Source organism: Cyclopterus lumpus, chromosome 15 (genome assembly GCF_009769545.1).
Source record: "Cyclopterus lumpus isolate fCycLum1 chromosome 15, fCycLum1.pri, whole genome shotgun sequence".
NCBI classification, from domain to species: Eukaryota; Metazoa; Chordata; class Actinopteri; order Perciformes; family Cyclopteridae; genus Cyclopterus; species Cyclopterus lumpus.
Window position 1 is genome coordinate 4,869,597 of NC_046980.1, and position 23,564 is coordinate 4,893,160.

The window sequence follows — 23,564 nt, forward strand, 5'->3', positions numbered from 1 at the left end:
CCGTAGACACCACCGTAAAGAATCTCAGCGTTATCTTTGATCGGGACTTGTCATTTAACTCCTACGTAAAACGAATTCAAAAGGACTGCTTTTTTTCACCTACGTAACAGTTGATCCAGAATGCTGCAGCTCGTGTACTCACAAAAACTAAGAAAAGAGATCACATGACTCCTGTATTAGCTGCTCTGCACTGGCTCCCTGTAAAATCAACAATCGCATTTAAAATTCTTCTCCTCACCTATAAAGCCTTGATTGGTGATGCACCATCATATCTTAAGGAGCTTGTAGTACCATAGACCACCACTAGAGAGCTGCGCCAGGCTGTCAGGAAGCTGAACTCTCTCCCACTCCTCTTTAATTATAATTATGTATATATTGTGTCTTTAAATATATAGTTTATATTTAAAACAAATATTTATTTAAAATATGTATGTGTATATATATATATATATATATATATATATATATATATATATATATACAGACCTATTGAAATTGCTAGGATATTTTTGAACATTGGGAGCATTTCTGGGGTACGTAGACATTTTTAAAACTAACCATATTTGGCACGCTTGTCAGGCTTGGTGAAAATAGCCATATGATCAAGGACTCAAATTTTTGCAATTCATAGTTGCTCTCTAGCGCCCCCTAGAATTTTGACCGGCGACGCCCCTCACCCAGAATGTCCGATTGACTTGAAATTGTTCACACATGTTCGCTTACACCTGCTCTACAAAAAACCCTCTCAGACCCCTAAGGTCCGCCTACTTAGATTTTCCGCCATTTTGAATTTTCTAATTGACTTTCTTAACTACATGCTTGGTCCAAATCAACAAAACCTGATATCAATCAAATCATTGAAGCCAGATGACGTAGAATATGTCAACCGTTTATTTATATCTCATTGTGGTAAGAATCTATGGCCCAATGAACATTTTAGGGGCGTGTCTTGTATTTCAATGCTCATAGCGTCAACACTATTGGGACTAATCACTTTGAAACATTTTTCCTAAGTGCTCATGGCATGCCTTAACTTGCAAAATAAATCTTGTGCGATTTGAACACTAGGGGGCGCTACAATAATTCACCGAAGTTGGCTGTTTTTCGCGTTTTTCACTCGTTTTTGGCACTTTTCGCCGTTATACATTTAACGTTATCTCCCACAAAATCGATCCGATCGACTTCAATCTTCTTTCCAGGATGATCAGAAGGCCATGACCATGACAAAATGTCGCTTTCATCCAAAATCACTTGTCGTTAAAAATATTCCAATAAAATCCCACTTTCTGTGCTTTGTTATGCTAGAGACTGTTTAACTAAACCAATTAATATAATATATATATGAAATATATATATATATATATATATATATATATATACATATTTTAAATACATATTTGTTTTAAATATAAACTATATATTTATAGACACAATATATAAATAATTATATCTGTATCTATATACTTATATATGTAACAGATTTGTATTGGGCAGGGAAGAAGTTTACTCAGATGATTTATTTTCCAGCATTTATTTGCTCCTGCAGAAGACAATAAAACACACATATTGTCTTACAAAAGCTAAGAAACAAATAAAATGACGAGTTTTAGACACTAATATTTTCTAACTATATGAGTTCAGCAAACCTGTGGGGCAGTGGGATAATCACCTGTCTTGAGTGTGGAAGTTGTGTATTCAAATCCAGGCCAGGGTACACTTTTTTTTGTTGTACCTTTAATTTACATGACGTGGTCTAGACTTCACGTAGAGACACGTGATGCATGTATATGTTCACATTCTCAAAGCGCCCCCTACTGGACAAAACAAATGAGCCTAAAATGCATCAGATTCACATGTAATTTACACAACGTGGTCTACACTTCACGTAGAGACACATGGTGCATGTATATGTTCACATTCTCAAAGCGCCCCCTACTGGCCAAAACAAATGAGCCTAAAATGCATCAGATTCACATGTAATTTACACAACGTGGTCTACACTTCACGTAGAGACACATGGTGCATGTATATGTTCACATTCTCAAAGCGCCCCCTACTGGCCAAAACAAATGAGCCTAAAATGCATCAGATTCACATGTAATTTACACAACGTGGTCTACACTTCACGTAGAGACACATGGTGCATGTATATGTTCACATTCTCAAAGCGCCCCCTACTGGCCAAAACAAATGAGCCTAAAATGCATCAGATTCACATGTAATTTACACAACGTGGTCTACACTTCACGTAGAGACACATGGTGCATGTATATGTTCACATTCTCAAAGCGCCACCTACTTGCTCAACTGGACTTGCTCTAATCTGCCCCAAACTCGTCGTGCTTGTTACAAGTCGCGGCCTGAGGATATCGACAAGCTTATTTTCACTCGCGGTCGACACGCCGCCTACTGGCAAAAGAATACCGGGGTTACGCGACAGACGGTAAAACGTACGACCGGCGGCCCCGCGTTCTCGGCCGAGCGGGTCAGCGGGTGAGCGAGGAGCCGTTCATCGCTGCTTGCAGCTTTAATAGTTTTTTTTAAATTTTTCTTAATTTATACGTTGTCTAAATGTTCCTTGTTGTTGTTAGCCGTTTTGCACTTTATTACTTTATTATTATTAGGCTACTACAATCATGTTGGACAAGAGAGAAACGTACTTTCAGATCTTCTGTATGACAGACATTTTTTTTGACAGAAAATTGGGTAATGATCAATTCCAACTGTAGAACGCTTCCATACCCCCCACAGACCCAAATACCTGCCAATGACCGTGATGCTATAGTCAGGTCTAAACACGACTCATTACCTGATTGGAAATTAATTATTGTGCCACTCCCATCATTTAAAACACACAAGTCCCAATGAGTCCATCACACCCTCTACTATCAATCCATTCCTATCAGTTTTTTTGCCCCCTCCCCAGAGAGTACTATGTGCATTAAAATCACCACATCAAACGACCCTTCTCCTGTCTAATCCCCTTATTGCCTCTAATGCTTCCAATTCCAATCGTTGACACGGATTATAGAGATTTACCACTACCAAACTTTCCTCCCCTAACCGCACTTCAACTACATATTCTTCCTTTTTCTATTTCTCGATGAGAAAATCCTCACCTAACGAAAGGTAACAGATATGTAACAGATTTGTATTGGGCAGGGAAGAAGTTTACTCGGATGATTTCTTTTCCAGCATTTATTTGCTCCTGCAGAAGACAATAAAACACACATATTGTCTTACAAAAGCTAAGAAACAAATAAATAGCACATCCTCCCCCATTACCCTCTTCTCCGTCCCTTCTTATGCACACATATCCCCGAATCACACAATCTAAAGTTTGGTTTCTTCAACACATATTATATCTGGTTTATATTCTAACCCAATAAGAAAACTTTAAATTCTTGGCCATTTGCATTCTTTGTTTAACTGTTCCCAGTTTTTTAAACTCTTCCTGCACCGCCAACCCAGTTATTATATATATATATAAGTTGTTCATTTAAAAATAAATCGCTTCTTATTAGCAGCCTGCTCGAAAAAACAAATATATTACATTAGTATTACACTAGCCTATATTTTAAACAGTACTGGGGACTGAACTGTTGTTTCAATGGTCAGTATCCTCCTCTTGGTCTCGGGTCCCACCATGCACCACTTCCTGCATTGGCCATGCATTATTTTGGGGTAAAACAAGGGACCGTTTACCTGCAGTCACATGATCATCCAATAATACTCACACTATGAACGGACTCTCCAGAACTCTACCGCTCTGCCTACAGATTCATGCACAAGTTGTTATTTAATAGAGATTATTCAGTGTCGAAGGTGCCTTTGGGCCTTTTGTAGTGTTGCATTTAAGATGTTCGAGTTTAGTTCAGTCAAGACAACTCCGACCCCATCACTCCCCTGCACAAATGATTACTTGAGATAATCATCCTGAACTGACACCATATGGTTACGGTTTGTTTCAATTTTTTTCGGTGTTGTATACACGAGAGATGAAATACTGCCAAAAAAAAAGAAGAAAAAAGAACTGTAACAACTAACAGAGAGTGAGATAACTGCTCCACTTACTCCTTCACTTTATTGTCAGTCATTGTATCCGGAGGTCAAACAATGAGACAATGAGATATCACACAGCAAATGTATCGATATTGCAAAATACATCTGTAAAAAGGATGCTACAGCTGCATTACAGATAAAATACACACATTGTAAGAGTAGAAAATAGAACGATTTTCAATCCACATGTACATTTTTACAATCTTAAGCCTTTCCAGGTGCACGCATGAGGAATAATGTAAAACGTTAGGGTGAAGGAGTGTCTTGTATCCGACATATCAAAGACCATCGTTGTCAAGAAAGGGACGCCTACAAAAATAAAAGCAGTCATTCTGTATCAGAGTCATTATGAGTGTTCAGCAGCATGAACGTGTCCGTTAGTCGGAGGATCTCGGAGGACACATCATCCAATGGGAGGTTCGACGACGCTCGGTCCCAGTCAACCAAACCACATCCAAAAATCTATACAGGTCGACAGAAAGAAGAAAAAAAAAGGTGGCGGGGCCGTGTGATGGAAGTCTCTTCTTCTAACTCGTCTTTTTCTTCATTTGAATGGTTTGATGACGTTTTTCATCGTACTCCACCTCCTCCTCCTCTCTCCTTTTTGCGTTTCCGGCCTCGATTCAGTCCTTGCTTTTTTCCTCCGGCCTCATCCCGTCTTCCTCGTCTCTGCCGCCCGTCTCCGGTCCGGGGCTCGGCGGAAGCAGCTCCTTGGAGCTGCTCGTGCTGGCGGCCCTGGCGATCCTGGTGAGCGTCCGTTCGTACGGCGAGGGCAGGTAGACCATGAGGAACACGCCGCCGTCCGTCGCGTCCTGCTCGGAGCTGGAGTTGGGCAGCTGGTGCCCTCTGCTGCGTCGGATGGAGGACAGCAGCTCGCAGTTCCTCTCCGGGTCCTGCAGGTCCTCCAGGGCGATCACGTTGGCCAATCCCAGTTTGCCGTTGAGGCTGAAGCCGTGCCTGCGGCGCCAGAACAGGAAGCCGAGGACGCCGACGAGGAGGAGGAGGAAGGAGACGGTTGCCAGGGCGATGAAGGTGATGGATCCTGCGCTCATGATGGCCTCGCCCGAGCTCTGGCCCTGTGAGTCAGGCACAAAAAGATCAGATCACATTTTCTTGAAAATAGATCGATACGTGATCATTGCGTCACACTTTGCACCCTTTTCTTCGTGCATTTCATTTTTCAACATTATACTGCCATAACTAGTGTTATGACAGTGAGGAAAACAAGCATAATATTCACATATATTATAATACTAATGGAGATTTTCATGTCTGACTTTACTCTGTTGAAATTGCTCTATATTTGATGTACTACACTGTGCTGTTAAAGTGAAGTCTTGTTGTTAGAGGAGGGTTAGTTGGTGTCAAATAGACATAAACTAACAATAATAGCAGAAAAACGTCTTAATGAAAACATTTTTTTTTAAAGTCAGAGGGTATTCAGACATCTGGCCAACAGAGGGTGCTGCCAGTCACAAAACATCTGTTCGGCCCCGTCATGCCAACTAATCTTTACAATCTGGTGTGTTAGTGTGAGCACTCGGCCGCTGAATATACGCATTTAAATTAAATACCTCACAAATGTTGATAACGCTCCGAATGCAAGATAAAAGATTGGAAGAAGCAAAATTAAAGTCGTCGCGTTCCATTTTGCTGCCGTCTTTTTAACACGAGCATCAAATCTGAATGAATAGAAAGAAGAAATCCTCAAAGTAAACATCTTAAGAGCAAAACCATCTGTGGGGGCAAACCAAGTGTTCGTTTTTTTTTTTTGTGGCACATTTTTTTCAAAGTAGGTTGAATGCAGAGATTATTGTATGTATGTAAAAATATTTCTAACTGGTCATCACAAGTATCGTCACAGCGTGGAAAACCTCCTTTCCATATGAAACCATGGAGTTCTGAGTAAACAATACTGAGAACATTTTTAAATAAAGAAAATGCGGATCTCCAAGTTAAAAACTTCAAAAAAGGGTTCTCTCTACTGCCATCATTCACCAGTCTCAGATAAGAACTTCATCTGGCACTTGACCTTGTTTATCTCATTGCCAAAATGTCGTCACGTTGCTGATAAACCGCTTGAAGCATCGTGCATGTCCACATTTTGATCCTTAATAATGTTTGTTTGGTAAAAAGCAACTAAAAGTAGTTCACTGTGTACAATTCTGACAGCCTTCTGACAACTGTCTGTAAGTGTTTGACAGATTAAAAGGAATCATAAAACAATACACATTTTATTGGGATGAACTCACCGCATCCTGTCCGTTGGCGGAGGGCAGAGTCGAGGGTCCAGGAGACCAGTCCAGAGAGTCCCGGCCGGCCGGTCCAAACTTCATCCAGCTGCTCTCCAACAGAGACCGCATGGTGGAGGACCCCGGTGGAGCCAGGGGTTGCAGGGGCCTAGAGAGAGAGAGCTCAGAGGACGTGTTGGGGGGGACGGAGAGACGAGGAGGACCGGTCTGCTGTGAACTCAGAGGGTCACTGACTGCACAGCTGACCCGATCAGCCTGAAATAATACCATCGAGGGGGGAGGAGGGAGGAAGAAAAGAGGGCAGCAGACAGTCCGTGTGTCCAGCTGAGAGGAGGCACGTCAGTGGTCCTGATGGGGGCGGATTTACAGCCGCTGGAAGCTGGTCAGTGTGTGTGTGTGTGTGTGTGTGTGTGTGTGTGAGAAAGAGACATGTGTTCCTGGTTAAAAGAACGATACGATCCACTTCGGCCTCAAAGAGCCGGAGTGTCAACGTCTCAATAAGTCGATGTTTGAATGCGTGTAAGATTGTAAAAATAATAATAAAAAGGTCACGTGACCTGCACTTCCATCCGTGGCCACTATGTTAAAAGACCCTTAGTTATTCTCTGACCGTTGGGTCAATTTAGGTGCTGACATTTGAATAATAAAACATTTTGTTGAAGATAAAATGTGCACAAACCACTAAGCCTACGAGACGTATATATAAAATGTGCTTTCAACTTAACATCGCATTGTGGCATATGACTAAACATGATGTTTGAGAATAAATAAACACGACGACAAAACATGAGATGAACTGCTTTTATTGTACAACACACAAAAGCGGACGGGCAAAGCCAGAGCCGGGTTAGAAACGTCAGCAGGAGAGATTACACGTGCAAGAAAAATACGCTTCTTTTTTTTATAGAAATCGCAGTCACAACATTAGCCTCTTAGCTGCCGATGCCAATTTTTCCAGCGGCGACGCGTTCAAGGTCAGCGAAGGAAGCGAAACAGACGCGCCGACCACCTGAAGGAGTGTGCAGGAAGCCTGCGTTCGTATCGGGAACTGTCTGCACATTCGTCTGAGGGCACGCGGACGCACGCTTTTTAAAAAAATTCATAAACGGATCATTTTGGCATGGGTCTTTCTACCCGCGAGTTCGTAGCACTCGTAAGTGACACCAGCACACACACACACACACATTTTCTTTGGAGCGAATAACCTGGTTACAGTTAATAGAGTTCCAACTAAGGTCCAGGAAAAAAAAAAAAAAAAAACAAAAAACATATGTAACAGAAGATGAAACTGTTATGAAACTGAGCAATGTGGACACATAAAATCTGGTCCCATGTTCTCTCAGACGACAATCACACGTATGGGCCAGTAGGGCTACCGACTACCATGTCATAACTTATATTTGTAAGAGATGCTCGCGATTTCCAATTGTATTTATGGATAAAATTACTGCAATTTATGTATTTATTTTAGCCGCATGTCTTATCAGAGTTCAGTTTAAAGGGGTGTTTAAAGTCTCTTCCATGAAGCTGGAGGACAGGTGAGAGACACACGGTCAAAACCAAAAGCACCGGAGGACGAGAGACAAACGGTGAATCCTTCTATTTCCCACGATGCATCATTTCTTACACCTTGATGGTGAGGCCGACACATACTTCTGACTGGCCGATACCTTTTAGTCCTCTAGTTGTATGTTCTCTCGTGACGCCCTCCGTCCTGAGTCACATGTCTGGGGTGTATGAAGCCCACTTCCTCCGTCAGTCAGACAACAGGACGACGTCTAAAGCTCCTGTACGCTCTCAGGCCGACGCTCAGCAAATTAAACTAACCAGCCAAATATCTCATCCATCGTCTTTTGTTCGATTGTTCTTCCTTTCTATTTAAAAAAAAAAAAAAAGATATACCAGCAATCTGTCTTTGCTGCGGGTGAAGCAAGCGTATTAGGTCACAGCCTCCAATCTGCCCAGAGGCCCAGTAATCCCTCGACCGCACACTAAACTGTAGATGATTTTACTGTAAACTATTAGTACAAATGAGATTACAGCTTCCCCACCCCCCCCCCAGTGAAAGGACAAAAGAAGCAGCTTTTACAATAACGGAAAGCAATAAGAGCTTAAGAGTTTGTGTGGAAATCTTTTTCAGTTTTGAACTTGCGGTGCAGATCGTCGTCATCGTCGACCTTCAGTGCACAGCAACGTCTACGTTTTGGTGAATCTATCTCGTCTTCATCTCTGCGCTGTATGACGAACCGCGACACATTAGTGGTGAAGCTCAGAAGTGTAGAAAAAAAAAGTGTCTTCGTTGACACCAGATATGCAAACACAAACAATGTCTTGAAGACGTAAAGAAGTGAAATCGTCAGTTAAAACCAGACCGGAATTTTTTTTAGATGGAAACGTGGCCATGGACTTAACACCAACTAAATCCCTCCCTTCACTGCTGCTGATCACGCTGACGGCATCTGTCCACCCGCTGCTCGTCCTTTTAAAACAGCAGGGACTGAGAACGAGTGGGGACGGGTCAGGGACACCGAACGGGGGCCGAGAGACAACAGAGACGGGCCGGGAGAGAGAGAGAGAGAGAGAGAGAGAGAGAGAGAGTTGCGAGTAGTAACCGGGTCCCAACACTGTCTCACGTTCTGTTATCCGATGTTACTTCAGCGAGTTCGCGCGTCGGCGACGGAAAACGAGGAAATGCATGTTAAATTGTGTCTAAATATTGTGTTTACTGAGGTCATAACTCAAGTGATAAGAAGGCACATTTTCTCATAGACTTCGATCAATCTGACTTATTTTAGCAAACCAGAGGAGGCACCCCCTGGTGGTCACTAGAAAGAATGCAAGTAAAAAAAAAAAAAAAGGCACTTCTGCATTTACTTTCATTTTTACAGGCGCTGAAGGGACGCCGCTTGTTTGTTTTTTACACAATGTCCAAATTGAGATTTGCAATTGCAATAAATACTGGGGTGAAGAGAGAACCATGTGGCCCTTTGTTGCCTCCATCTCATCACTACCTCCTTCGGTATCTCGGGGGCCGTACACTGCATTTGCAGAATCGTGTCGTTTTTAGGTGCAGAACAGTGAATCAGCAGATGGAAGGGAGGAAGCCGGCGAAGAGAGAGAGGGACAATCGAAAAAAGGATGTTGACAAACTGGGTGAAAAAAAAGAAAAAAGAAGAGTAAATCTTCTTAGGAGATTCGCACGCCCCTCCCCTTTCCCGACCGCCCTCAATATGGTCGGAGCTGCTGAAGTCAGCATCAATTCAACACGCTCCTCAACGGCATGAATAGACACAACGTGTGTAACTCGATCTCTGTGTGTTGTTGTGTTACAGTATGAGATGACTGTTTTTAGTATCATCCAGGTGAGAGCGTTGGTTATCATTTAGTGGAAGATAACGACCTAAAGATTGCAGATTAATGCCAAATAAAGACGGCCTTCAGTAAAGTCATGTGGTCATTGAAATCTGAGGGGGTTCATCCTCTGGAGGGCAAGAATTCGCTCAGTAAATTTCATGGAAATGTGCATGGCTTAAATGTTGAAAAATAGAATAAAATAAATTGTTACGTAAATATCTTTGTTTTCTGGACTGCTGGTCGGACAAAAGATGATATTTGAAGACTTCACCTTTGATAACTGATCCAAAACAGAAAAGAACAATCTACTTATTAGTTGGAGGTTAATGTTTAAAAGTTGCAGATGAAATATATATTTTTTTTAAATGAGAGAAAATGCTCAAAATGACACGTTAAATATCTTAAATAATAAAGCATTTACATAAATACACGTACACAAATAAACAGCGGTAAATAACGCGTTGTATATTATAGGCATTTGACATTAAAATACACATACTGTACGTGTTTTTTTTTGGGGGGGGGGGTTAAAATAAATACTTGAAAAGCTCCATTTTGGTGATGCACTCATTCCAGAAAGTGAATAATAAACATTCAGACATTCAGTTGAAGGTTGGATGAGTAAATGAGACCACACAGTATTTTAAAAGCTGGATATAGAAAATGCATTGCAGCAAACAAACTTTCATGTACAATCGGTTCAGACGCAAAGGACCTCACAAATACACGTAACAATATTTGAAGTTGACCTAATTTTAGCTGGATTTATTTTCAAATGCTAGTGATCTGTCATTTCCCTTCACCGCATCATCTGTTGAGTTATTATTATTATTATTCATCGTTGTCCTCATTACGAGTTGTAATATTGGCCAAAACGGAGTTGAAAATATGCCCCCAGGTTGTAAATACAATAAAATAAAGATGCTTTTCCTTAAAAAAAAAAAAAAAGGTACCCTGTTGAGTTTCTGACCACATGTGGTTAAGTTGTGATGAATCTCACGCTCTACGAGCAGCTGGAACATCAAAGCTGTTTGGCAGTCGTGTACTAAGAAACTGATTCATGCTCCGAATGTAGAAAGAGCTCCGTTTGTTTGCAAGAAAACTCCAAAAAGGGCACCTTTTTTAAAAAGAAATATGCAAATAAAAAAACGTAACAGTATTGACAATTCATTGCATGTGCGCGCATTTAGCTCGGCATCCACATTAAGATATTATGTCAAAATTATGAGCAAATAGTTGTCCTTCACACGCTAACTCCTTCATTCCAATCAAAACCTTTAAGGGCCAGTGTTGAGCATTTTTTGAGGGATCCTTTCGGCAGAAATGGAATATAATATTCATAACTATGTCTTCATTGGTTTACAGTTACCTGAAACTAAGAATCGTTAGCTCAGAATGAGCCCGCCATTTTTTTCTACAGTGGCCCAGAGCGGACAAACTGAACCTAGCGAGACCCGCAGAGAGCAAAACGTTGGTACCGCCAGACGTCTGACTTCCATCGCTCCTAAAGTAGCCGTGTCACGGTGAGGGAGGACCGCGGTTTTGCTATCGGCGGCTCAAGTGACCGCAGTCTTGTTAAGAGAGGCCCCCGAGCGGCGGGGTATTCGCCGCTAGATGCCACTAAATCCTACACACTGTGCCTTTAAATGTCACGTGACGTTCGCCGATGTCCCCGTCGTTCTTCTAAAAAAGTGCCACCAATCCACACGAGAGACCGCCGACCGACCAGCGTCCCTCGTCGCACCAGTCTGTTACATTACGACCGTCAGTCTGCCTTCGCATCGCGCCATCAGCAAGCCCGAAACACCTTCCGTCAATCTACCGCACAGCGGCGCCGTCAAAAAAACCCCTCAATTCACCTTTCCGTCCGCTTCACGCCCCCTTCACCGACCGACAGACCCGCGCTCATTTTTTCGACGCCGGTGCTTTTGTTCGCGTTTTCCTTTCACGGCCTGCGATGTCATCACCCGGTGATGTCGTAGAGCCTGCCGACGCGGCCCAGCCAGTCGCGCAGCGCCTGGCGGACGCGGCCGTCGGTCACGTGGCAGGAGAGCTGGCTGAGGCACGGGAAGAGCGCCGGCTGCAGGGCCAGGAACGAGGAGTCCGGCAGGAGGAGGACCTGATTCAGGAGAGTCAAGACCATGTTGGTCCACGCCTGCAAGGGGAGGGGCAGAAGATGTCAACGAAGCTCAATACTCAAGCAGACATTTGTCTCTCTCTCTCTCTCACACTCACACACACTCACACACTCACACACACACACACACACACACACACACACTTTGTGTTTTTAACTTGCCAGACGATAAAAAAAAAAAGGATGTATCCGCACCTGTATCTGGGCCTCAGAGTCCCTCATGGAGATGCTGTGGGAGCTGATGGTCGATCCTGATCGTGGTCTCTTCTCCTGCCTCAGCACCTCAGGTCCCGCACTGACCGAGTGCCTCAATGGGGGGACCTGCTGGTCCACAAGATGTTGGGGCCTCTGCAGGGGCCTTTGTGGCTCCACGGGGCCCCTCCTCTTCCCTCCTCCTGCCGCCCGGCCCTGCTCCTTCATGAACAGGTTGACGTGGCTCTGCTGCTGCTGCTGCTGCGGCGGCGGCGGCGGCTGCTGCTGCTGCTGCTGCTGTTTCCTGCGTTTGTACTCCATCATCAGCTTGCTTATGGTTTTGTCCGTGGCGATGGTGTACAGTTTGTTGCCGGCGCTTTCCCACCATTCCTTTCTCCTTCCCGGTCCGCCGGCGCCAGGAGCTCCTCCGACAGAACTTCCCGTAACCCCGGAGTCCCGCCTCTCGCCTGCCGACCGGAAGTCGTGGGGCAGACTTCCTGTGCAGCTGCGAGGAGAAAAGAAAGGGTCACTTTCATTGAACAAGAGGTTAACCGGAGTGAACTGATTGAAACTGAGGCCTGTCAAATAATCTGCAGGAATGCACCAGATCAAATGTGTAACTAAAACCCATCTGCTGGGGCTACGTGCTCATCAGATGGATAAGTGATGCATCCTGAAGACAGGGTGTGTTGCGTTTCATTCTCGTGTTCCAATTATAACAACACAACAACGACGGAAAAGTCCGACCTGGATCCTGTGCTGGGAGTGGGCGTGTCTCCTGGTGACGCCGAGCTGTCGGCTGCCTGACACCTGTACCCGCCTTCCTCCGATGGCGTCACTTTCGCCGACAGCCCGCCCGCCGAAGTCGGAGTGGAAGTCTCGGACTGGAAGAGAGGCAGGAAGAAGACGTGATCTCCTCCTCCTCCTCCTCCTGCTCCTCTCTGCAGCGCCATCTCCTCCAGCGTGCTCTCCAGGTCGCGGTGCATTTGGATGTAGCTGTTGCACAGATCCATGCACAGCTTGTAGAGGCGCTTGACCAGCCACGCCCAGTCAGCGCTGCTCAGCGGCTGCACGCTGAGAGACGGGATGGGCGCTCGCCAGTGATGACGTTTATCCCGGCCGCGAGGGGGGCTGACCTGCACCGAGGAAACACAGAATAAAGACCGGTTGATGTCCTCATATCAGAATATTAATAATTCTGTTTACTCGGTTACATTAGGAGGGTGAAACGTTCAAGAAACACTTTGAGGGACTGAGCGAACTAAAGAGGACATTACTAATGGATAAGTCTTTTATTTTTGTTGTTTTGTTTCTATGGTCACCTGTCAATCACTGTGACCTCTATTTATTAATTTACTCTCAGGGACAATGCACATTGATCAGCAACACAGTAAATATGACAACATTTTATGACAATTTACACCTGCATTGTTTTCTTTGACTTTTTTGCTGCTCCTCCTTTCTACACTGTTGTTCTACCTTTTGTGACAAATAAAATAAAAACATAACTTGTTCTCTGCAGTTGATGATTGGTCCCTGTTTTAAACTGTTAAAAACATTAATTAATGAACTGAGTATAAGTTGAATCACTATTGTATTATCCCAATCAAAAAATATGTATTATTTCTTTATACACCCATTATTACTGAAGAACAGAAGTGTGTGTGTGTGTGTGTGTGTGTGTGTGTGTGTGTGTGTGTGTGTGTGTGTGTGTGTGCTTGCGCCCATCACCTGCGCCGTTTCTTCAAAGATGTCCTCGTCCTCCGACGAAGCAGAGCCAGGGTGAGAAGAGTCAGAGCTCCCCTCCTCTTCCTCATACAGCATCCTCTTCACCTAAACACGATGAGAGGTGACAAACCCACAATTGTTACCATCAAATGTACGAGTGCAGCTTTAAACTTGGACACAAAAACAAACAAGTGAAGCGTTTTGATGACCCCACCTGCTGTGCGGTCATGCCGTCGGCCTGGCTCAGTGTGGCACACAGCAGGGCCTGGAAGTACAGGTTGAAGCTCATGGCGGACTGACGGTAAAGGTTAGCCGCTCCACAGACACCCGACACCTTCATCAGCAGGTACTTCAGACCCGGCCGGGTGTCAAAGTCTCGCGCTGTCCTGCAGAAGAAGAGATCGGGGAGGCAAGTCAGCCGAGTGTTATGGTGATCAACATCATCATCATCATCATTATTCTGGGATTACGGATCCATATGACACTGTCATCTGCATATCGTCTGAGTTTCTTGTCGCAGTAACCTGTAAGAGTCCAGCAGCAGATCCAGGATTATGGCTAAGTTAGTCATGGAGATGTAGCGCAGGAAGCCTGCGGTTGCCCGGCTGGGGTCAGAGGTCGCAGGTGTGACCTTTTCATTTCCTTCAGGCTGCTTGACGAACTCCTCCAGCAGGATGTCATGGAGGTTTTGGAGCAGGACCTGGTGCGACAACAGGCTCACCACGATGGTCCGGAACGGGATCCTGCAGGATTCAGAAACCCGGGAAGCCGGTCCAATCAGTTCTTAAATGAATAAGGACAATCTCTTTCATACGAGAACAATGTCAAAAGGTAACAGCCTTACCCAATTTTCCTGCAACCAGCAGAAAGACGGCAGAAAGACAAGCAAAGTGAGGGTTAGATTTTAGCTGCATTTCGGTTTCCAAACATGTTTCTTCCAAGTTTTGAACAAAAGAAGATATTTTAGAATTTGAAATACCATTTGTATCTCAAAGACTCTGTTACCTTGAATTTGGCTTGATGGCCCACGCAAAATCAAAATAACGGAGAAAGGTCGTAGAAAAGATTAACTGAAGTAAATGGTGGCCGCGTTTAACCTATATTAAAACATCTGTTCACAAACTTTCACACAACGTGTGCAGAATAATCAGAGTCGAATGAATTGCTTTCCACTAATGTAAATCTTTGCAAAAAAACAACAACCATAATTTAAAACACTTTGAGACAGTTTCTGTGTTCAACTTCTTCCAGAAGATGCATGAGTTACTGGATAAATGAGACTTGGTTGTTCTGATAGTTTAGCTGTTAAACGATGCCCAAAAATACCTCAATTCATCTGGACTTTTCTCAATTTTACTTTTGTTTTAAAATGTGCATAATTATGTGAACGGAAAACTATCCCTGAGAGACACTGGCAGGTAACATCATAAACTTCTGTAATGCATCCCAATATTTCCATTAAAAGAAGTCTTCTAAATAACTGTGGAAGATGGACGACAACAAATAAAAACACACAGAAATCCACAGAAGAAATGTCCAAAAGAGCAGATACCTTTTTAAAAAAAAATTATTTATATATATATATTTTTTTAAATGGTGGAAAAGTAATGCTGTCCCTAGTAAATATAAAAGGTTCATTTAAAAATAAATTTAATGAATCGAACTGAAGTGTCTTCTCTCCATGCTATCAATAAGGAGGAGTTACAACGTTTTTTTTATAATATAATTTTTTTTTCTTCAATGCAACGTATAGCCTTATCTCCATTGATTTAGCCTGTGTGTGCACCTACTAAAATAAAACGACCGTATATACACGTTTCAGTAGTTTCACGAAAGTCAGATTTGATGTGCGGTTTTAGTTTGGGTGTGACGGTTCATCCTTCGTGCATCGTATTATGTATGAACGTGCGTTGGCGGCCCACCTCTTCTGAGCGCGCCCGTTGGACTGCTGGTCGGCCGGCAGCTCGATGATGAGAACGCAGGACTGAGCGTGCTCGAAGCCCTCCTTGTTGTTGGGCGTCTTCGGGGAGCACTGGGTGTCCAACATAAAGACCTGGGACACAAAGAGGACGCCGGTGGACTGTGGTTAGAGGGTCGCGTTTGCTTATTGAACTTTTAGTTACGTTAAATATTCATTATTTCGTTCTACTAAACCAGTGTCCTTTTCTTGAGATCCAAAAACTCGTTTTTGAGAGAACTTCTGTTGCGTAATGCAACACAGAACTAACATTTTTTTGGGGGAAAAAAATAAATATCTAAATTGGTTTATTCCAGCTTCTTAAATGTGAATATTTCCTTGTTTCTTTACTCCTCTATGGACAGAAACAGACATTTTATGGACCAAACAACTAATCAATGAATCGAGAAAATAATCGTCAGATTAAATCAACAACAACAACAATGGTTAGTTGCATTCCAATAGAAAGCCAAAAGGGTAATTTCTATGAGGTGTCATATGTTGTACAAATTGTGGCGTCCCTTTAAAAAGATGAAATCACAAAAGAGCAAACTTGTACTCTTCAAAGTTTTATTGCAATGTAAAAAAATCTCCCAGCTGGCCGGCAAGAGAGAGATGATGAATGATGTCAGATGAGGATTCCCATACATAATCTCAGGTGTCCTTAAACCCAGCGTTGTGTCATCTGTGGATTCATAACCTCGTGTCTAGAGTGTCTCTGAACTTTATGACTTGGTTTATGACAACATCGCCTGGGAAGCCGAACGCTGGACGCGGATAGAGACGAGCTCATCGGCCAAATGTGAAACAGTATGACATCATAAGTGAATATGTCTGGACTGTCGAGCTTATGTCGGACTTTATGAATAAAACTGAGTTGGCTTGGAGGACGTTTGACTTCCTGGAGGTTATTTCATGAACTTTCCGTCTCATTTATTTCACGCCAATCCATCTTTCTTAAAAAGGAGACAACTAAGAATGCCGTTTAGCTTAATGGTAAAAAAAAGAAAATGGGGACTCTTCACCGTCCCGCTAATATAAGGATGGTTATCACACCGTAAGTCCTGCTGACCTGCTGAGCCATGGCTTTGATCCTCCAGTACTCGGCCTCGGCTGCAGGCGAGTGGGATGGAGCCGCCACCTTCACCTCGCAGGCGTCTCCAGAAAAACTGTCCGAGCCGCTATGAAAACATGCGAGGAGGTTCTTCAAGGAGACACGGAGAGAGAGAGAGAGAGAGAGACGTTAGCGAGCAGCTCCTCTATCCGTCTGATGTTTAGAGGTCAACAGAGGGCATGTCTTCATTGAATCAGATATACTCTCCCTGAATACACAAATGGAGAAGAAGAAAAAAACACACACAAGATGCAAAACAACCACAGTTATCATGCACTTTATGCACAAGACACAATAATACTTTTACAATATGTAGCTTCGGGGGTAAAATTGTGAAAGCCGGTATATTATATTCATCATTAAAACTGCAAGTGAACGGCAGATGAAATCATTTTTTTTAGATTTCCCCCATGATGATCTCAGGAGGTATTACACAGTTTAATACAGCCTTTACATTAAATCTGATGTGACCTAAATGCGGTGCTTATGAAAAAAAAAATAATTCAGCTTTTCTATAGACCCAGTCAAAGGTCACGTGTTGACGTGTGTGAAAGCATAAGCTACATGTTAAAGACTAAGCTGTGTTTAAGGGCTGCAAATATATATATATAAAAATATATAATATGTGTGTGTCACTCCCTGTCCCTCCCTTTCTTGTTGACCTACTATGATTTTCTCTCTCTCTCTCTCTCTCTCTCGCTCTTTATTGTGCATGACGAGGCAGAAAGACAAAATAACTGATGTGTTTGATTGGACACTAAGAAAAAAATAATTTGACAAAATGAAAATATAAATAAATATCCATCTAAAATATTAGAGTACCTAAAGCGACCTCCAAATGGATTATAAAAATACGATAATTTAAAAAAAAAAAAAAAAAAAAAAGTTGTCCTATGTTCTTCCTAATGGGGAATTTTGCCAACATTTAAATTAATGTAATACAGCTCCCATGACTGAGGTTCAGAAACCCACCAGGAATCAAGAACATCATCAAAAAGCAGTAAGAAATGTAACAACCTTGAATCTCATATTTAATTTAAGGCATGTTATACACTCGTGTAAAAGAAGTAAAACTGCCACACACACGACTCAAAGTTACAGCTCATTATGTAACCGCATCTAACGTGCCACTCGATGACAGGAGCTGTTATGTAAACGGCCATCAGAGCTGAATAAATATGATGTGCCGGATAAAACCAAACTGTTCCACATGTCTGTCAATGTGGCCGAGAGCATGTTAAGCTATGAGATGTTGTGTATTAAACTATATGAGAGTTTTAAGCCCCACAGACTCCAGATGCATTGTGGAGATAATAAACACAGGAGTTCTTTTTATATTAATAACCTTTGACACAGTTGATCGTCTGTGAGATGAATTCTTCCACAAAGTGCTACGACAAGAAGAAAGAAGAAAAACTAAAAAAAATCATCTTTGTTTGTCTTAATGCGTCACGAAGGAAATTAAGAACTGAGCCCAGAAAATAAACGCAACTTATTTAGTCGGTTATTGTCCTAAAAAAAAAAAAAAAAAAAAGGATCTTCTGGAAACAAGCAAAGAAAATCTGTCACTGGCGGTGAGATCATCATCATCATCATCATCATCATCATCATCATCATCATCTCTCTGAACACACACACACACACACACTCTAAGCTGTAAAGCTGCTTAGCTGCAGTCGGTCAGCTGCAGGAACACAACACAACATCCACCAACAAAATGCCTGGCAAAGTGTCACCTCTCCTGATCACACACACACACACACACACACACACACACACACACACACACACACACACACACACACACACAAGGTTAAGAGCTGTCCCCTGTGTAGCTGAAATGGAACAGCAGGGGTCGGATCCCAGGCTGTAAAATCTCCCACGGTACTAAACCTCAGCAGGTAGTTCCATCATAAGCAAATGAACACAAATGAACACAAATTAATACAAATTAATACAAATTAATACAAATGAATACACCGATCCGAGTTCTTGACTCCTGACACCTGGGCAGGTGTCTTCAACATCTTTAAAATCAAAAGCAACTACATTTCAGGTGTAAACCTTTTTTTCTTTTAATGCAGCAACAAAATTGGTCAAAACTTTAACAGGAATGAATACATTCTGGTATATAATGTATATGTTGTATATAAACATAAACTTATTCCTTCATCAGATAATCAATAAATTATCGGACAGATAATTCTGCCAATTTTAAACTGCTTTAAAAAGATTTAGGTTTATTATGCTTACGTCTAAAAAAAATAAATAAATAAATGTACTTCATACTACTTGAAAAAGGAAACAAGCGGGTGTGAGTGAGATTATCCTGCAGTGTCAGCATGTTGACAGCATCCCAGTGTGTGTGTGTGTGTGTGTGTGTGTGTGTGTGTGTGTGTGTGTTCACCTTGACGGGCTCTAATGTAGCAGAGAAAGCGTCCTGCAGAGCACAGCAGGCCAACCTCCACATTTCTTCTGTGAACACTGGACCCACTGTGACCAAAATATACCTGAAGAGAGAGAGAGAGAGAGAGAGAGAGAGAGACAAGAGACACAGCAGTGGTTACATTAGAGAGAGGAAAAAATATTTAATTTCCTTTCATAGGAGCAGCCGACAACAATACAAATCTAGACTATCACACCAACATCACCTGGGCCTGAACGGTTCGGGGGTTTATCGTCTAATTCCAGTTTCTATAGGCAATATTCCAACAGCAATTGTATATAACAATATATTTTGTTATGATGCAACCAGCCAGATGATGTACTTAGACGAGAGAGAGCGAGAGAGAGAGAGAGAGGAGGTGTGGTTGTGTAACGAGGGAGTTAAGAGTCGTCACCTGATGCAGGAGCAGCCGACTCTGGAGATGGTCTCTGCGGGCTCAGACACACAAGCCACGAGCAGCTTGAACAGATCCTTCAACATCAGGTTGATCAGAGACTCGTAACCGACATCTGCAATAACACACACACACACACACACACACACACACACCGCAATCCATTAGCACATGGGATTCGAGATGGAGTGGCCGCAGTTTAATTGGACTAAAGAGGAGGGCAGTGGAATAACAGGTCATCAATCACGCTCCGCTTCACTGCGGGCGCACGCACACACTTTGTACATCAGGTCCGTGATGGAGGACCTCCAGTTTACAACATCTCACCACTAAAAAAAAGGGACAAATGACGACAGTCGTTGCAGGACACACAATATTCGAGCGTCATGGAGCTCTTGACCTTTAAAGAGGAAGGGTGACCTTTGGAAACAATACATTTCGTCTCAAAAAGACAGTCGACAAACGGTTTACGTGGGTTTAGTATTTCAAAGACACTGAGCTCCAACATTTTTCGGGCTCTTTTACTTGATCCTCCATCAATAAAATCTACAAACACTGAATCTTCAAGCGTCAGCCCCCCCCTCCCCCCCCCCCCCCCCCCCCCCCCCAGCTGCGTCTCACCCGAGTGTATGAAGCTGTTGACGTGCTCCACCACCAGCTCGCAGCACAGGCCGATGGCGTGTTTGAAGTTTGCGGCGGCCACGTCCCAGTAGGAGTGGTCGCCGTGGCTACGCTGGAGCCACAGCGCCATGACAGGAAGCAGCAGCTGGATGACGGAGAAGATGGCGAAGCCCGGACCTGGAAGGGAGGACACACCGTCAGCACCGTACGGGTAAGTAGCTTTTTCTGATGGGGACAGTGGCCGTTTATTCGCAAAGCAAATTACGGAAGATGCTTGTTATGTTTTTTTTTGTTTTTTTTTTGCATCAGTCTGGTCTTCAGCGTGTGAGGCGCAAGATCATTTGGATTGAGGTCATGTGACTCATTTTACACTGTTTGGCTGTAAAAAACAACAACTTGTTTTTATGTTAAGGATCACTGTCCTTTTTAATTGTCCTAAAAAAAGTGGGACATTATTTATATTTACACACACACACACACACACACACACACGTCTGTGTGTTACCTGGCACATTGATGACCTCCCTGAGCAGCGTGAAGAGCAGCTCCAGGGTTGGCGGTTGGTGTTGGCGCGGACAGTTTGACACCGCCGCCGTGAGCTGCTCCAGTAACAAAATCCACACCTGGATCAGACCTGCGGAGAGCGTGTTAGAGGATGGAAAAAGTAGCACAAAAAATAAATAAATAAAAAGAGATAGAAAAGGGAACAACGAAAAAGGAAAAGAGGGGAGCGTGTTACCCGTGTCGTCGTCAAACTCCTGCAGGACGCAGTCCATCCCGTCCTCGGTGCTGATCGAGCATTCCTGCGTCCTCATCGTCCTCATCGGCAGGCTGGCGAGCCGCGCCCCCAAGAACACCGGCTTGTTCTGCATCTTGTAGATCTTTGCCAGCAGCTGTCAATCAAAACGCTTCACTATGTCACATGATCGATAACCTGCTCTCTGCCCTGTTACCCAACCAATATTTGGACTAATAATCTCGACGGCACTGTAGATTATTTAATGTCATATTTTGGCCCTTAGCTGGACAGTCTTGAGAAGAAAAAGTGTTTTCAATGTCATTTATTAATGGAACATTAAAAAAAAAGGGATCAGGAACTTTTACTTTGAAATTCTTTTTTTTCTTACATTTGCTACACTAATTAGCTCATAACGCAATAAAGACGTCATACCTGAGAACACTTGCGAAGGTAGTCCAGAGCGGGCAGGCAGAGGTCAGTGGAGCTGAAACCCGACGGATGGACACAGTCTCCAATCTCCCTGTAGTCCACTTCTCCTGCACACACACACACACACACACACACACAATAATGACTTGGTACAACACAATTGTTACTGTGCAAGGTGACTTTTGTATATGATGAAAAACAGGCAGAATTGTAAAAGCTAAAAGTATTATTATAATATATAACAAATTGATACTGATTAATTGTCGACAAAAATACACATTTTCTATGTAATCGGTGTTTATTTGCCACATTATTTGGTCTGTCAAATGTTAAATTGCTAAAATATCGTCTGAAATTAAATCAGAAACCTGAGAGAATTGCGGAAGAAGAAAATTAGGAAACTTCCCCTCCGGGCCATGTACGTATTTAGGTCGTGCGTCGTGAGCGTCTTACATCCAGAAGAATGACAAACATCCCATAAAAAGATGTGTAACAAAAATAAAAACGCACTGAAAAAGAAAAAAGCGCGCACAAGTGAGACAAACCTAAGCCTTTGACGAACTTCATGAGGCACATGATGTAGTCGGTGGCGGCGTTGGCGAAAACCTGGATGTTGTCGGTGTTGATGAACGCCTCAAAGACGTCAAACACAGGCGCCTGGGACTTCCCTAGAGGAGAGGACACAAGGGAGGAGGAGATGAGGGGGAGAAAGAGGAAAGGAGTTAAAAAAGAGAGGACGGGAGGAGGAAGGAAGCAATGGAAGAAATATGAAGAATACATTGATTTTCTCTTCTTTTTTTTTTAAAATGATGAAAAGGAGCAGATCTTTTCCTTTTTTTTCCCCACTGCAGTGAAACATTTGTAGTATTACTTTAATAAATGCCTGTCAGACCGTACCCATGGAGTATTCCCCCAGCAGGTAGTCCTTCGTGTCCGTCTTGCTGCTGTGGACGGTCCTCAGAGCGCTGAACAGAGGCCTCCACCCCGACAGGATCTGAGGGGAGCACATCTCCACCAGCTCGCCTATCGAGGTTATCACCTGCAGGGAGACCAACGTGAGGGCAAAAATTTAAACATTTTTTTTTAAAAAGATGCTACACGCGTGTGTTTAGGACTCGCGTCGACTCTACCTGGTCCTGGACGTCCTCGTCGCACAGCTCCAGCTGCATGATGTGCTCGAAGGGCCTGAACAGCGCCTCGTTGAAGTGGAATTGCGGAAGCTCCGCCCAGCTCGTCAGCACCTCCGTCAGGACGTCGTGGATGAAGGAAACGGCCTTCTGGGATACGTGGCGCTCTTTGTGACACGAAGCCTCGGGGAGGAAGGAGAAGGAGACACTCTCAGCTTTTCGGATCCATTTTATTTATTTTTTTTAAAAAGGCCAACTAATAACCTCTCCTGTAATGTTCTCTACCTCCACCAGATGCGGTGCCACGACGCTCCAGGCCCTCATCATGTGGAGCAGAGGTCGGTTCCTGTTCCTGACGATCCTCAGCATGCCCTCGCCCAGACGGAAGAGATGGAGAGCGCTGCGTCGGTCCAGGGTCGACTTGGCCTCTCCTGCAAGAGACGCACACACAGAGGAGGCATGACGGCTCCGATCGTGGGCCTCATCAACACCAGTGTTCATTTCCTAAATGTGTGGTCATGTCCTCAGTTATCCAATGAGGGAGGAGGAAGAATGGAAAGTAAATGTGGCCCTTCTTCCCTCTTATTCATTGCAAGGTCACTGACGAAGGATATAGGTATGAGTTAGGGAATGTGTGTATTCACCGAAGCAACAAGGTGTGTGTGTGTGTGTGTGTGTGTGTGTGTGTGTGTGTACCTGGCATTGCCAGTGAATAGTCTCCAGTCTCAGTAACGGAGTCGAACAGCTGGGACTGAGACGCTTTTCTGAGCTGCTGCAAGAAGCCGACCAGACCAACCAGGTTCAGCTTGGTAGCTGCTTCTTCAAACAACCTGGAACACACACACACACACACACACACACACATTAATGGTTGTTGTGAGGTGAAAACATTCCGTTGTAGAGAACACGTTAAAAAACACAACATTTCGTGAATATTCTGCTTTGGGGACAGCCGTGTGCAGAGGAGTGTTTACTATGTTTTGGCACGTTCAGCTTGTAAATGTGTTCCGTC

General features: G+C 43.5%; 1 protein-coding gene across 1 annotated transcript in view; it reads right to left on the reverse strand.

Moving 5' to 3' along the window:
• Positions 1-7,101: 7,101 nt before the first annotated feature.
• The window catches only part of arfgef3 (ARFGEF family member 3), a 34,724-nt gene continuing 18,261 nt past the window's right edge, over positions 7,102-23,564 (reverse strand). The window contains exons 24-43 of the mRNA XM_034552834.1: positions 23,249-23,382; positions 22,838-22,983; positions 22,556-22,735; positions 22,323-22,464; positions 21,971-22,093; positions 21,429-21,532; positions 20,997-21,150; positions 20,763-20,891; positions 20,258-20,434; positions 19,637-19,751; positions 19,204-19,306; positions 16,755-16,886; positions 15,648-15,778; positions 14,570-14,578; positions 14,250-14,468; positions 13,940-14,111; positions 13,729-13,830; positions 12,745-13,133; positions 12,001-12,502; positions 7,102-11,823 (exon numbers count right to left, since the gene is read on the reverse strand). Of these exons, the coding sequence (XP_034408725.1) occupies positions 11,632-11,823; positions 12,001-12,502; positions 12,745-13,133; positions 13,729-13,830; positions 13,940-14,111; positions 14,250-14,468; positions 14,570-14,578; positions 15,648-15,778; positions 16,755-16,886; positions 19,204-19,306; positions 19,637-19,751; positions 20,258-20,434; positions 20,763-20,891; positions 20,997-21,150; positions 21,429-21,532; positions 21,971-22,093; positions 22,323-22,464; positions 22,556-22,735; positions 22,838-22,983; positions 23,249-23,382 (3,355 nt within the window). The 3' untranslated portion in view covers positions 7,102-11,631. The remainder of the gene's footprint in view (positions 11,824-12,000; positions 12,503-12,744; positions 13,134-13,728; positions 13,831-13,939; positions 14,112-14,249; positions 14,469-14,569; positions 14,579-15,647; positions 15,779-16,754; positions 16,887-19,203; positions 19,307-19,636; positions 19,752-20,257; positions 20,435-20,762; positions 20,892-20,996; positions 21,151-21,428; positions 21,533-21,970; positions 22,094-22,322; positions 22,465-22,555; positions 22,736-22,837; positions 22,984-23,248; positions 23,383-23,564) is intronic.